Raw genomic sequence first — 15,878 nt, forward strand, 5'->3', positions numbered from 1 at the left:
TATGCTCCGCTCTCAATTTTATTTTGGCATGGCTTAGATCTCCACTTGTCCTCTACTACAAGTCAGCGCTGGCTGCCCCACCCAGCACAAGCTCGGCCCAGTTCCAAACTTACCCCAGTTACAAGAATACTTATGCTCTGCACATTCTATAAAATGACTGCCATCCATGTTCTCTGCTAAAGATAGATCACTCAAAGATAAACCCATCAGAGTTTCATCTGTAACCCACCTCTCCCAACAAACTCAAGTTGCAGTATTTCCACTCATTGCTCATGTAAAAGACAGTTCAATAACCTCAACTGTATTATCCTAATACTCACACTAATCCAAATAATGTCAGTTAGACATTTCGGCTCATATTTCTCAACATGCAATGTCTTCTTTCCTTTTGACACCCTACCTTCCTAAAATTGTTCTATTGGGTTTTTTTTTAACCAAACATGGAGGAGGGATATCAGTGGTGCTGTAATTGCAAAAGTAATTACCCTTTCACGCCACAAATGTACTTGAAATCCATCCCCAGAACTATGCCACTTCCTATACCAGTGTGATATTTCCATGAGCATAACCAACCATGTTGCTGCTCTCACCAACAGAGACAGCTACTCGTGGAGTTTTTAAATCTGTGGCTCAAAGGGAACTTTTTTTTATATTCCATTCGGGGATGGGGTGTCACTGTTGGGCCAGCATTTATTGCCTATCCCTAATTGCCCTTGAACTGTGTGCCTTGCTGGGCCATTTCAGAGGGCATTTAAGAATCAACCATATTGCTGTGGGTCTGGAGTCACATGTGGGCCAGACCAGGGCGGCAGATTTCCCTCCCTTAGTGAACCAGATGGTTTCCTGGTCATCGTGCTACTTTTAATTCCAATTTTTTAAAAATTGAATTCAAATTTTACCATCTGCCGTGGGGGGATTTGTACCCAGGTCCCCAAAGAATTACCCTGGGTCTCTGGATTACTAGTCCAGTGACAATGCCATTGTACCACCGTTTCCCCATGAACAGAGTTAAGGCTGTTGAAAATAATTTCATTTAGGGGCCTGACGACCAGCAGAAATAAACTTTCAACTCACCAGCCTGAGCTTGATTATCATCCGAATTCCACTCTACGCCCAGTACCCCAAGTAATGTGTGAGAATGAATTCACACCCACCTTAGCATTCAGCTCATCAACAATAAAATGGCACAGCGCTGCTTTGAAGAAATATTCCTTTGCACTATATTTCAGCAATGGGTTATCCATCGTATTGGTCCCAACCTGAAGAACATAAAGCACCACAACATGCTTGACTAGATGTGAGCACATAACGGAACAATGGGAATTTCTCTTCCCAATCATCCAACACAACTTTGGCGAAAACCTGGAGAAGCAATGTAAATGGAAGTTTGCACAGGTCTACAATCATAACCCGGAGAATTGAGCAAGTGATATCCCCCAGTTGTGTGTCCCAGTTTATGTGCTCCTGGCACTGCCAGGTTGGGAGGATTCAATGTGGCCGGACACTACGGCGTAAAGCCGGTTAATTATATTAAAATTTATGAAAAATCATGCAACTCAAAAGGCATGAACCTGATCATGTCGCCAGTAGCAGGGGGCAGGGAAGATCTCAAACCAAAATCTCACCAGTACAAATCCCGTTTTGGCTGTCTCATGAGATTTAACGACCGTAACGGGATTTGCACCCATGGCTAATGGAACCGCTAAATTGCACCCATTATCAAAGGGGAATTATTTCACATTGCTCGTCAGATTTACACGTTTACTTAATTAATTCATTTGATTCATTCATTCCCTTGAGGACAAGGTCTGCTGTGCTCGACACCTGAAACTGGGACAAAGGAACAAAGAACAAAAAAACAAAGAAAAGTACAGCACAGGAACAGGTCCTTCGGCCCTCTGAGCCTGCGCCAACCATGCTGCCCGTCTAAACTAAAATCTTCTACACTTCCGGGGTCCGTATCCCTCTATTCCCATCCTATTCATGTATTTGTCAAGATGCCCCTTAAACGTCACTATCGCCCCTGCTTCCAACACTTCCTCCGACAGAGAGTTCCAGACACCCACTACCCTCTGTGTAAAACATTTGCCTCGTACAGCTCCTCTAAACCTTGCACCTCGCACCTTAAACCTATCCCCCCCAGTAATTGACCCCTCAACCCTGGGAAAAAGTCTCTGACTATCCACTCTGTCTTTTCTCCTCATACTTTTGTAGACCTCATAGAAGCAGCACCTTCTTCAGAAGCCCAATATTTGAAAGCAATAATCACAGTTTGCTGCGCGCATCATGGCACCTAAAAACACTACCAGGTCTCAAGGCTAGAATCAGATACTCCCAAAAGGTTTTAAGAGCTCAGACACCCCTCAAGAGTGACCCAAGATCAGAGAATGGGAATGATCCAGGGTTACGAGGTTAAAAAGACCATAAATGTCACAACTCTGCCAACTAATATAGCAGGGGGATGGGAATCAATGCTGGATGTTGGAAGGTAGTAAAACAGGGACAGAAACAAAAGGAAGTAAGGGGAAAAGTGCAAGGCAGAGAAGACATAGTCAGAAATCCATAAGGGCGACAGTACAAGGTACAGTGACTGAGGGGAGCACAGTGAATAGGCCCAGTAATAACAAAAGGAATAAAACTGGAGATGTTAAGATTCAAAACAGAGGTAAAAAAACCAACATAAGTGTACTTAACCTGAATGCTCGTAGTATTCGGAATAAAGTAAATGAGTTGGTGGCACAAATCATCGTAAATGACTATGTTTTAGTGGCCATTACTGAAACATGGTTAAAGGATGGTCACGACTGGGAGTTAAATATCCGAGGGTATCAAACTATTTGGAGGGACAGAGTGGATGGTAAGGGAGGTGGTGTTGCTCTGTTATTTAAGGATGACATCCGGGCAATAGTAAGGGATGACATCGGTGCTATGGAGGATAAGGTTGAATCCATTTGGGTGGAAATCAGGAATAGTAAGGCGAAAAAGTCACTGATAGGAGTAGTCTATCGGCCACCAAATAGTAACGAGATGGTGGGGCAGGCAATAAACAAAGAAATAACTGATGCATGTAGAAATGGTACAGCAGTTATCATGGGGGATTTTAATCTACATGTCGATTGGTTTAACCAGGTCGGTCAAGGCAACCGTGAGGAGGAGTTTATAGAATATATCCGCGATAGTTTCCTAGAACAGTATGTAATGGAACCTACGAGGGAACAAGCGGTCCTAGATCTTGTCCTGTGTAATGAGACAGGATTGATTCATGATCTCATAGTTAGGGATCCTCTCAGAAGGAGCGATCACAATATGGTGGAATTTAAAATACAGATGGAGGGTGAGAAAGTAAAATCAAATACTAATGTTTTGTGTTTAAACAAAGGAGATTACAAGGGGATGAGAGAAGAACTAGCTAAGGTAGACTGGGAGCTAAGACTTTATGGTGGAACAGTTGAGGAACAGTGGAGAACCTTCCAAGCGATTTTTCACAGTGCTCAGCAAAGGTTTATACCAACAAAAAGGAAGGACGGAAGAAAGAGGGAAAATCGACCGTGGATATCTAAGGAAATAAGGGAGAGTATCAAATTGAAGGAAAAAGCATATAAAGTGGCAAAGATTGCTGGGAGATTAGAGGACTGGGAAATCTTTAGGGGGCAACAGAAAGCTACTAAAAAAGCTATAAAGAAGAGTAAGATAGAGTATGAGAGTAAACTTGCTCAGAATATAAAAACAGACAGTAAAAGTTTTTACAAATATATAAGACAGAAAAGAGTGGCTAAGGTAAATATTGGTCCTTTAGAGGATGAGAAGGGAGTTTTAATAATGGGAAATGAGGAAATGGCTGAGGAACTGAACAGGTTTTTTGGGTCGGTCTTCACAGTGGAAGACACAAATAACATGCCAGCGACTGATAGAAATGAGGCTATGACAGGTGAGGACCTTGAGAGGATTGTTATCACTAAGGAGGGAGTGATGGGCAAGCTAATGGGGCTAAAGGTAGACAAGTCTCCTGGCCCTGATGGAATGCATCCCAGAGTGCTAAAAGAGATGGCTAGGGAAATTGCAGATGCACTAGTGATAATCTACCGAAATTCACTAGACTCTGGGGTGGTCCCGGTGGATTGGAAATTAGCAAACGTGACGCCACTGTTTAAAAAAGGAGGTAGGCAGAAAGCAGGAAATTATAGGCCAGTGAGTTTAACTTCGGTAATAGGGAAGATGCTGGAATCTATCATCAAGGAAGAAATTGCGAGGCATCTGGATAGAAATTGTCCCATTGGGCAGATGCAGCATGGGTTCGTAAAAGGCAGGTCATGCCTAACTAATTTAGTGGAATTTTTTGAGGACATTACCAGTGCAGTAGATAACGGGGAGCCGATGGGTGTGGTATATCTGGATTTCCAGAAAGCCTTTGACAAGGTGCCACACAAAAGGTTGCTGCATAAGATAAAGATGCATGGCATTAAGGGTAAAGTAGTAGCATGGATAGAGGATTGGTTAATTAATAGAAAGCAAAGAGTTGGGATAAATGGGTGTTTCTCTGGTTGGCAATCAGTAGCTAGTGGTGTCCCTCAGGGATCCGTGTTGATCCCACAATTGTTCACAATTTACATTGATGATTTGGAGTTGGGGACCAAGTGCAATGTGTCCAAGTTTGCAGATGACACTAAGATGAGTGGTAAAGCGAAAAGTGCAGAGGATACTGGAAGTCTGCAGAGGGATTTGGATAGGTTAAGTGAATGGGCTCGGGTCTGGCAGATGGAATACAATGTTGACAAATGTGAGGTTATCCATTTTGGTAGGAATAACAGCAAACGGGATTATTATTTAAACGATAAAATATTAAAGCATGCCGCTGTTCAGAGAGACTTGGGTGTGCTAGTGCATGAGTCACAGAAGGTTGGTTTACAAGTGCAACAGGTGATTAAGAAGGCAAATGGAATTTTGTCCTTCATTGCTAGAGGGATGGAGTTTAAGACTAGGGAGGTTATGTTGCAATTGTATAAGGTGTTAGTGCGGCCACACCTGGAGTATTGTGTTCAGTTTTGGTCTCCTTACTTGAGAAAGGACGTACTGGCGCTGGAGGGTGTGCAGAGGAGATTCACTAGGTTAATCCCAGATCTGAAGGGGTTGGATTATGAGGAGAGGTTGAGTAGACTGGGACTGTACTCGTTGGAATTTTGAAGGATGAGGGGGGATCTTATAGAAACATTTAAAATTATGAAGGGAATAAATAGGATAGATGCGGGCAGGTTGTTTCCACTGGCGGGTGACAGCAGAACTAGGGGGCATAGCCTCAAAATAAGGGGAAGTAGATTTAGGACTGAGTTTAGGAGGAACTTCTTCACCCAAAGGGTTGTGAATCTATGGAATTCCTTGCCCAGTGAAGCAGTTGAGGCTCCTTCATTACATGTTTTTAAGGTAAAGATAGATAGTTGTTTGAAGAACAAAGGGATTAAGGGTTATGGTGTTCGGGCCGGAAAGTGGAGCTGAGTCCACAAAAGATCAGCCATGATCTAATTGAATGGCGGAGCAGGCTCGAGGGGCCAGATGGCCTACTCCTGCTCCTAGTTCTTATGTTCTTATGTTCTTATATAGCTGTGATGCCCCTCCCACTCTGGCTCAAAAATAAGGTACAGAATGTACTAGGGCTATACAAACATTGGGGAAAGGGGTCAGACATGCATGGAATGAAACAAGTTCCTATGATAACTGACCTGCTCGTAGATTTCTATTGCCTTCTGATACTGCTCTAGCTGCGCTGCATATGCAGCCACTTTTAGCAGGCACTTGTTAGCAGAACTGAAACAAGAATAGCCAAATCAGTAGTGCTTCTAGAAATGTGAATATGATGTATTTATTCATTGCACATATAGACTGTAAAATACCTGTTTGATTCTTCTCCTTTATAGTAATCTGCAGCTTGTTCATAGTGAGCAACAGCCTGAGAAATTAAACATGTAATAAATGGTTAAATGTCACAGTTCGCTCTTTGCAGCCTTACCAGCTTCTGTCGATCTCTGTGCTATACATTGCCAAAGGAAACTACTATATATTATCAGACTACTTGGGACATGATGGAATTGACTCGTCGCCCTTGAGTTGGTGACCTCTCGCGAGGCCTCACACGAGATTTGCGACACTCGAAAAATCTCGCAGGATTTAACGGAATCTTACGAGACATCGCGATCTGGATCTCGCCCTTGCTGGGCAAGATCTAGATTCTCATATTTAAGTGAGCCATTATGTGCAGTTTCACACTGGATTCCACAAACGTGGACCAGGTATAACGACACATGGGAAGGTCTCCTAGGTCATTAGCGACCTCCGGAGGTCGGGGTCTGGGCAGGGTGGCACCCTGGCACTCCCACTGACGCCCAGGTAGTGCCACCCTGCCACAACCTGGGTGCCTGGGTGGCACTGCCCGTCAAGGTGCCAGGTTGCACGTTGCTAGAGATCGGGCACGGGGATGCCTTGCCCTTAAGAGGTGGGGTGAGGGAGGGGGGGGGGGGTAGCAGGACCTGGTAAGAGATAGGTTGGCTGCAGTGGGGGGTCCTGAGACCACGGTGGGGTGGCTGAGGGGGGGGGGGTTCAAAAGATAGAGGCTGTATTTAAAAATGCACCCCGGTCCGTGAATATTCTTCTCGGTAGTGCAGGAAATAATGTAAGCACGGCCTTGGCGGGTGTTCCTTGCCAAGGCCAAATAAAATGGGCAAAGTGCCGTTAAATAGCCGTGGCCCCTCTAAATATGCCCAAAACAGGACTCTGCTTTTGTCCTATTAAATCGTGCCCTCGATTCTCCTTTTCACCAATCTTAGACAGGTTCTTCCTCCAACCCAGGGGATATTGTTTTAATTTATTCTTTCACGGAAGATGGGCTTCGCTGGCTGGGCCAGCATTTGTTGCCCAACCCTAATTGCCCTTGAATTGATTAGTTTGCCACATAATTTTAGAGGGCAGTTAAGGGTCAACTAAATTGCTGTGGATCTGAAGTCACATGTAGTCCAGAGCAGGTAAGGGCAGCAGATTTCCTTCCCTAAAGGACATTAGTGAACCAGATTTTTAGGACAATTGACAATGATTTTGTGGTCACCGTTATTGAGACTAGATTTTAAATTCTAGATTTATTAATTAATTTTAAATTCCACCAGCTGCTGTGCAGAATCCTTGACCCTGGGCATTAGCCTGTAGCATTTGGATTAGTGATTCAATGACATTACCATTACGCCACCAAGTGAAAGTGTGTTCCACTGCCATATAGGAGGTATTGGTTCATTTAGTCAAACTATACGTAACCATGAAAGCATGACTGGAGGCCCTAATGAATATGCATGACAAAATCTTAGCACAACAAACCATCAATTACACTCTAATTTTTAGTCCAATTTGCTGTTGCAAAGATTAATGTTAGAACCATAATATGGGCAACATTGGAACCTTGATTGGAAGACTGTCAATTAATGTAAAAGATAAATGAGTGTCCATAGACATTATTTATTTGAACTGCCAGAAGCCATGTGATAATATTCCACCTAAGATGCTATTAGGAATAATGAAAGCACGTGGAATTGAAGATAATTTATTGACAATGGGAGGGAACTGGTGGGAGATAGAGTCGGGATAATTCACAACGCTTTGAGGTTGACAAGGTAAGTTAGTAGGGCAGCTAAGAGAGCATATGGGACACTTGGGCCGCGATTCTCCCGAGTTACGAAAACTCGGGAAGCTGGCGTCAAAAACGGGCGCGTTTGACGACAGCCTCCGCCCCCCTGACCGGGAATCGATTCAGCTCCCCGGTCGGGGCTAGTATCGCGCGGCCGTGAACTCCGGCATCGCGGGCTTAACGAATTTCATTAAGCCCACTAGCCAGAGTTAGCGACGGCTGACGCGTCAGATGACGTCAGATGACGTCAGCCGCGCATGCGCGGATTGGACGACTCCAACCTGCGTATGCGCGTATGACGTCATCGCGCTTGTGTGTGAAACCCGCGCATGCGCGGGCCGTTATGCCCCACAGAAGCCCCGCGGATGGATCCATCGGGGCGGCGGAGGGAGAAAGAGTGCGCGGGGTAAGTACCCGCTGCCCGCGATTGGTATGGCCGTGCCAATCGGTGCTATGGTTCCCGGGAACGGGACTTTACGGCCGTGTTTACGAACGGTCAGAGCAGGTGTGTTTTACGCTTGTAAAAACGGCCGTAAAGGCCTTGGAAATCGGCCCATCAGCCAGGAGAGAATCGCTGCTCGCCGTAAAAAAACGGCGGGCAGCGATTCGTGTCGGGAGGCAGGCGTGGGGGGGGGGGGGGGAGGGAGAATAGCGGGAGGGCGTCGGACCAGCGTGTCCGTAAAAATTTACGCCGCCCGCTATTCTCCGAATTTTCGTGAGAGCGGAGAATTGCGCCCTTGGCTCTGTAAGTTGGACCATTGAATACAAAAGTCATGCTAAATGTGCAGTTAGGTGGATTGGCCATGATAAATTGCCCTTAGTATCCAAAAAAAAAGGATAGGTGTGGTTACTGGGTTACGGGGATATGGTGGAGGCGTGGGCTTAAGTACGGTGCTCTTTCCAAGAGCCAGTGCAGACTCAATGGGTCGAATGGCCTCCTTCTGCACTGTAAATTCTATGATTCTAAATCTTTTACAAATCTCTGGCTACGCTTCAGCTAGAGCACTGAGTACAACAGTGGATGCTGCACCTTAATAAGGATGAAGGTTTACCAGGATGACAACAGCGATAAGGGGCACTTATGTGGAGAGATTCTAGAAGCTGAGATTGTCATCTTTGAGCACAGTAGATTAAGGGAAAACCTAAAAGAGATATTCAAAATTTGACAGAGCAAACAGGGAGAAACTGGAAATTGGCTTAGTAACCAGAGGTCATTGGTTTAAAACAATTGGCAGGGGCGGCACAGTGGCGCAGTGATTAGCACTGCTGCCTCATGGCACTGAGAACCCGGGTTCGATCCTGGCCCCGGGTCATTGTCCGTGTGGAGTTTGCACATTCTTCCCATGTCTGCGTGGGTCTCACCCCCACAACCCAAAGATGTGCAGGGTTGATGGATTGGCCACGCTAAATTGCCCCTTAATTGGAAAAAACATTTAAAAAAACAATTGGCAAAGGAACTAAAGAGGAAATTAGGTTGTTCGGGTCTGGCATACATTAGATTCCGGCTACCGCATCTCAGAAAGGATATATTGACCTTGAAAGGGTGCAGGCATGATATGCTACCGGTGCTAAAAGGGTTAAAGTATAAAGATAGGTTGCATAGTTCAAGCTTGATAAATCAGAAACAAAGGAGTCTTAACTCCAAGCAATCACTGGAAGAATGAAGTGGAGATTAAAAGAGCTTTTTTCTTGATGGGTTCAGAATTCCCAGAGACTCCTGAGGATCCCTTTAAATGATCTGTTTGGCCCTGGAAACATTGAAAGAGTAGCAGTGGGTCTTTCTCAATCCCCCATCTCCTGCTCTTCCCCTCATCAACTCTATGCCCTTTCCAGCTGTATAACACATGCACAGGTTAACGTAGGGCAGGATTTACCGAGCAGACCGCCACGTGTTTTTCGGTGGCAGAGGCAGCCCACCAGCGGGATCTTCTGTTTCCACCGTTGTGACTTCCCATTGAATGCACCCCTTGTCGGCGGACATCCAAGGCAGGGGTGCACCATCGGTGGGACCAGAATATCCCGCTGGTGTGAATAGCTGGTAAATTCCGCCCACAGTCTCTGCTCTATTCTCAGAGACCTGTTTCAACACCAGTATCTGTTTTGAATTTCCAAATAATGTTTGCTTGTTTCTACTCACACCAATTCTGTGATCTGGACTGCCCATCACCTCAGAAGTTGGTACCTCACCATTTCTACTTACCTTTTTGTTTCTTAACTTTCTATCCCCACGTCAACCTCATTCACATGGACATTTCTTGAAACCCAATAATGTCATAATCAGGAAGCCCTCTTTCAGCTCCCAAATTTACTTTGGTCTTAATAGGAACATAGCACAACCAGAAAATACAGGCCGTTTCCCAGAGCATATGGATTATCAATACGGCCATCTCTACAAATGTACAAAATGGGTACCAAAATATTTTTAACAGTTTAAAAACGGTACAATGAAAAGCACACTGTGTGTAAAGAAGATTTAAGTATCATCCAATACCTTTTCAATGTCTACCAGTTCAGATTCATAAATTTCTGCAATGGTAATATGGTGTTTTGCTGCAATAGTAAATCGCCCCTATGGAAAAAAAATAGAGAAGCAGCCATTAAACAGTGCCTTCAAATGAATTTACCACATAAACATCATTTGTTACTCTGCACAATACAGATACATTAATCTATTTCAGAGATTACATGAATTTTAATGAAACTTTCTTACCATATCTGTGTATATGTCAATGGCGGCATTTAAGCAGTTGATGGCCTCTGTGGGGGAAGCAACAAAGGCTACTTCAGAAAAGAAATGTCCAGTTTTGCACTGTTCAATCTGGAGAGAGTATCTCAGTCATTTTAATTTCCTTTTTATAAAAGCACACTCTGGCCCTCCCACTGCAACCTTGATATCATCCAAACTTTATTTCCCATGTCCTAACTCAGACCAACTCCCATTCACCCATCATCCCTGATCCACAATGGTACTAACAAATCAGATTAATTATTTAGATACGTGTAAATTTTTTAAGTACAAATAGATAGTCTGCAAAAATTGGCAATTATGTGGATAAATCTGACAGATATTGCCAACAGGGACACCATATTACTTTTTCTTTTTTTTTAAATAAATTTAAAGTACCAATTAATTTTTTTCCAATTAAGGGGCAATTTATTGTGGCCAATCCACCTACCCTGCCCATCTTTGGGTTGCGGAGGTGAGACCCACGCAGACACGGGGAAAATGTGCAAACTCCACAAGGACAGTGACCTGGGGCCGAGGCCATATCTGGGTCCTCGGCACAGTGAGGCAGCAGCGCTAACCACTGCCCCTCATATCAGTTTTTCTACTGGCAACAAGACTATTGAGCTTTCCTAACAAAACAAAAACCAATGGTTTGTATGGGTCTGCTTCATTCATCTAGACCTGAACACACTCTGACCCTCCCATGTGCCACACACTGCAACATTTGTTTTTCAAATTTTAGAGTACCCAATTCATTTTTCCCCAATTAAAGAGCAATTTAGCGTGGCCAATCCACCTAGCTTGCACATTTTTGGGTTGTGGGGGCAAAACCCACACGAGGACGGGGAGAAAAACCCCACACGGACAGTGACTCAGAGCTGGGATTGAACCTGGGACCTCGGCGCCATGAGGCCGCAGTGTTAACCTACTGCACCACCATGCCACTCTTCACACTGCAACCTTGGCATCATCCAAATTCACACTCCCATTCACCCTCATCCCTGTCCTCGTCCCAATTTTAATCGCTCCACTGAGCCTCAGCTGTCACTGTGTCCATAGCTCTATGTGGGAAAGAGGTGAAACATTAGTTGTCGGGGGAGTGGTTGTTGAGGGACACAAGCTTACCTGTACAAGCACAATGGCCGACACCATTGAGGAACCTCTTATCAGCAGATCAGAATCTCAGGGTACAAGTCAATACATCTATCTCCACACATGCCACCTTCCTTTGGCAAGAGAAAGGTTTGTATGCAAAAGGGACAATAACTATGCAATTCTTTTAATGGTACCAGATGATACCAACTTATCATGCTGAGTGAGCCATAGAAACGTGTACAAAAACAGGAGGTCTTTCTCCTGATGCCAATCCATTTTCTTCCTAAAATGTAGCCAGGTCAGAGGTTTTCTTTTTTATCCATTCATGGGATATGGACATGGCTGGCTGGCTCAGCATTTTATTGCCCATCCGTATTTGCCCTTCAACTGATTTCAGAGGGAATTTTTAGAGTCAACCAGATTGTTGTGTGTCAGGCATCATATGTAGGCCAGACCAGGTAAGGATGGCAGATTTCCTCCCCTAAAGGATATTAGTGAACCAGATGGGACTTTCCAACAATAGAGTCATGGTCATTATTAGACTTTTAATTCCAGATTTTTGTTGAATTCAAATTTCACCATCTACCATGGCAGATTCGAACTGTGGACTCACAGAGCATTGCCATAGGTCTCTTATTGGTGACAATTCTATAACTCCATCCCCTCCTACTGCAGTAATTCAGTCAAAGCCATCACTGGGCACTGGCAGCCTTGCTTCCAAATGGGACCATCCTCCTTTGGAAGGATACCAACTTATCATGCTGAGTGAGCCATAGAAACGTGTACAAAAACAGGAGGTCTTTCTCCTGATGCCAATCCATTTTCTTCCTAAAATGTAACCAGGTCAGAGGTTTTCTTTTTTATCCATTCATGGGATATGGACAGCAGAGAGGACAAATCTCCTGCCTCAAAGGGAACAGCCCTGCCCACACATTTCACTATGGCCACAGTCATAACTCCCTTTACTAGAATGGCAAGCTGCAGTCTGTCTAAAGCTGCTGAATTTAACGTTTTCCAGACCAAATGCCAAGCCCTCAGGGCAAACCTTTCTGACAAGGGAATTTCCACTGAATCTCTGCTGCAGGTGGGCCCTGTATCCTCACCATTTCTGCCCACTCCTTCACAATTGATCGCCGCGTGGTAATCCTAGATTGGAGAGTTGCTGATGCAACACTCTTGGGACTCTAACCAACTCAGCAACCGAGTGTCAAAAGTGTGCACCGTATGGCTGCAGTTTCTCATTCTCTTGGATATCTACCACTAAGCACCTGCACCACTTGCACAAATGTCTGAATAAATAAACCGAGCAGGAATTCTGCATCCGCCATGTTTTAAAAATCCTACCTTGTGGATCTGCCTTCTTGTATGCGTTCCCGGCATCCACAAAACTGGTGGCAGCATCGTGTTTGCTTTGTAACTGTAGGTGCAGTCTGGCTGCTTGGCAAAATGCATTCCCCGCAGCTAGTCAATGGAAAGAAAACAGTCAAATCTACTGTACTTTAAACACATGGAGAGAACTTTACCCATGCAAACTATGAAGGCAGTCCCCTTTATTCAGCACATCTCATCAATCATCACATCTGCTATGACTAAATTCTCCAATCTGTGAACAAGTTCTGGTTTACACCGTTGCGTGGAAACAGGTTACATGGATGTGTATTGCCGTGCATTATAATCCTTTAAAGACTGCTGCAACAGCATTAATTTGTATCAACAATATTCTCATTTGACATGCAACCTCCTTTGCCATGCTTGCATCGAAGTCTACAAATCCATTGAAATTCCTTTTCAAGTTTGTCCTAAAGAAATGAAGGTAGAAATTACAGTTGCCAGTTTCAGTGGTTTGACACATAATGTATCAACTTGACATTGTCTGGATTAACGCACAGTTAAAATAGCATTAAGAAGAACATTACCTGTAAATGTGAATGGCTCATCCATACATTTCACAAACAGTAACTTTTAATATATGAAATCCATTAAGATAGCTATTCTACAATTGGCTTGGAGCTTCCAGTGTGACTAATTAGATCATTTACTCAATTTTAGTTTCTCTTGAATTAACATAGTTCAACACAGCAATTAACTGGTATTAATGTGCGATTGTTTTACTGAACAAAATTTTCAGCTAAAGGCCACTCAAAGAAGGTCATAGAAAAATAATCAAACCTCTTTGCCGCGCTTTGAAGAAAGGCAGCAGAAAGGTTATTCATAAAGAAAATACTTTCGTTGCAACATTAGAAAGATTATTCCAGTTACATTCAATTATTTTTTTTAAAATAAATATTTTTATTCTCCTCCTTTTTCACATTTTCTCCCAAATTTGCACCCACCAACAATAAACAATCAGTAACAAGTGTAATGTCAATCCCCATATCAATAACAGCAATCCCATTCTCCCACAAACACCCAAACAGCAGCCCACATGTTAACAGAAACAAATAACAAAAAGGAATCAGGAATCACCCATAGTCACCATTAATACATACCGTCCCCCTCCCCCCAACCCTCCCAACCCCCTCCCCCCTACCTAATGTGTGATGTAATCCAATTCTTGAAAGTGCATAATGAATAATGCCAATGAATTGTAGAACCCTCCATCCTTCCCCTCAGTTCAAATTTGACTTTCTCGAGAGTCAGGAATTCCAGCAGGTCCCCCCACCAACAGGGTCCGCCTTCGGGCAATCAACAAGGCAAAGGCTACAACATCTGCCTCAGCACCTGTTTCCAACCCCGGCTGGTCCGACACCCGGAATATGGCCTCCCGAGGACCCAGGTCCAGTTTTCGTGCACCACTTTGGAGATTAACCTAAAAACTTCTTTCCAGTAATCCTCCAGCTTTGGGCAGGTCTAAAACATACGATCGTGGTTTGCGCCCTCCCCACAATGTTCACACACATCTTCTACCCCCTCAAAGAGCTGACTCATCCTTGCCCCTGTGAGGTGTGCTCTATATACCACCTTCAGCTATATCAGCCCCAACCTCACGCAGGAGGTGGTGGCGTTCACCCTCCGGAGCACCTCACACCAGAACCCCTCCTCCATACGCTCTCCCAACTCTTCCTCCCACTTTGCCTTCATCCCTTTCAGTGCCTCCTCCTTTTCTAAAATAACCCCGTAAACTGCCGACACTACCCACTTCTCCAGTCCCCTTGTCGTCAGCACCTCCTCCAGCAATGTGGAAACTGGCTCTACCGGGAAGCTCTGTATTTCCTTCCTGGCAAAGTCGCGAACTTGCATGTATCTAAACATTTCCCCCTGCTCCAGCCCATACTTTGCTCCCAGCTCCTTCAATCCTGCACAACAACCCCCAAGAAACAAATCTTTTAGTGTCCTAAATCCTTTCTCCTCCCATCTCTGAAAATTTCCATCCCACTGCAGAAGCCGGCTGTTTGCTAATACATCTAATAGGTAAAAGTGATAGTTGGAAAGATAGCTATTTAGTATTGAGCCCCTGGTCTATTGAATCACTCATAACCTCAGGTCATTTAAAAAAAAACACATGCAGCATTTCAAGAACAGAGCAGCAAACAGAAATTCCTGTGCAGCTAGCAAAATACATTTGCAAGATAAAATAAACCAAGGACAAGGCAAGCATGTGATAAGAAAGCCGAATCGCATTCCTAGCTGATATAAGAATACATTTTAAGGTTAATGTTGCCTATAAATGAGTGACAACTAACCCTCAAATCAAACTCATTTGATGTTAATCGAAACCAATTAGGATTACATAGGGGTGTAATTCGATGGCTAAAGACAGATATGAAACAGTATAACTGAAGTTTTGTTCGGCCATTTTTAGCTGGAGTTCTTTCTCTCTCTCTCTCTCTCTCTCCGGAATCAATCTATACTTTGACTGAACTATTCGCTGTCTTTCATATTTCATTTTCTGATGACTTTTGAAGTTATTACGAGCTGTTTGCCTAAGCAAGAAAATAATTTCTGTGATTCTTTGAAAGTTTCAATTGTCTACGAATTGCCTTTTAAATGTCTTTCGATTGTAATCAATAGAAGACAATAAAACAATTCTTATTTGCACCTGAGAGGTTTTAACTTAAATTTCTACTGAGATTTAGTGATTTGCAAAGTGCAGCTGAATCTGGATGGTAGATCTAACATCCACTTCCCTGGCTCAAATCTATGGTTTCCCCCGAATCGGCATTTCCCTTGACCCTGCCCCCAACTCAAAGTGCTGTCGAAACTGGCTCCAACTTCTCAACAATGCTATTACTAGCCGGACTCCGTTAGTATTTCCCTGGGGCCGTTGAGAGCTAGCGCCTTCAATCCCGACCGCCTACCCAAACTCTCCTCCATTCTGACCCACTGGGTGTCAACCCCTCTGACCCAGCTCCGTACTTTCTCCACATTCGCCATCCAGTAATAATACATCAGGTT

General features: G+C 44.1%; 1 protein-coding gene across 1 annotated transcript in view; it reads right to left on the minus strand.

Annotated features, from left to right (window-relative positions):
- LOC119971048 (beta-soluble NSF attachment protein) overlaps positions 1–15,878 on the minus strand; it is a 74,817-nt gene that overhangs the window by 13,989 nt on the left and 44,950 nt on the right. The window contains exons 3-8 of the mRNA XM_038806171.1: positions 12,828–12,944; positions 10,371–10,417; positions 10,152–10,229; positions 5,886–5,941; positions 5,715–5,799; positions 1,155–1,259 (exon numbers count right to left, since the gene is read on the minus strand). Of these exons, the coding sequence (XP_038662099.1) occupies positions 1,155–1,259; positions 5,715–5,799; positions 5,886–5,941; positions 10,152–10,229; positions 10,371–10,417; positions 12,828–12,944 (488 nt within the window). The remainder of the gene's footprint in view (positions 1–1,154; positions 1,260–5,714; positions 5,800–5,885; positions 5,942–10,151; positions 10,230–10,370; positions 10,418–12,827; positions 12,945–15,878) is intronic.

This window comes from Scyliorhinus canicula, chromosome 1 (assembly GCF_902713615.1).
Source record: "Scyliorhinus canicula chromosome 1, sScyCan1.1, whole genome shotgun sequence".
In the NCBI taxonomy this organism is placed as follows: Eukaryota; Metazoa; Chordata; class Chondrichthyes; order Carcharhiniformes; family Scyliorhinidae; genus Scyliorhinus; species Scyliorhinus canicula.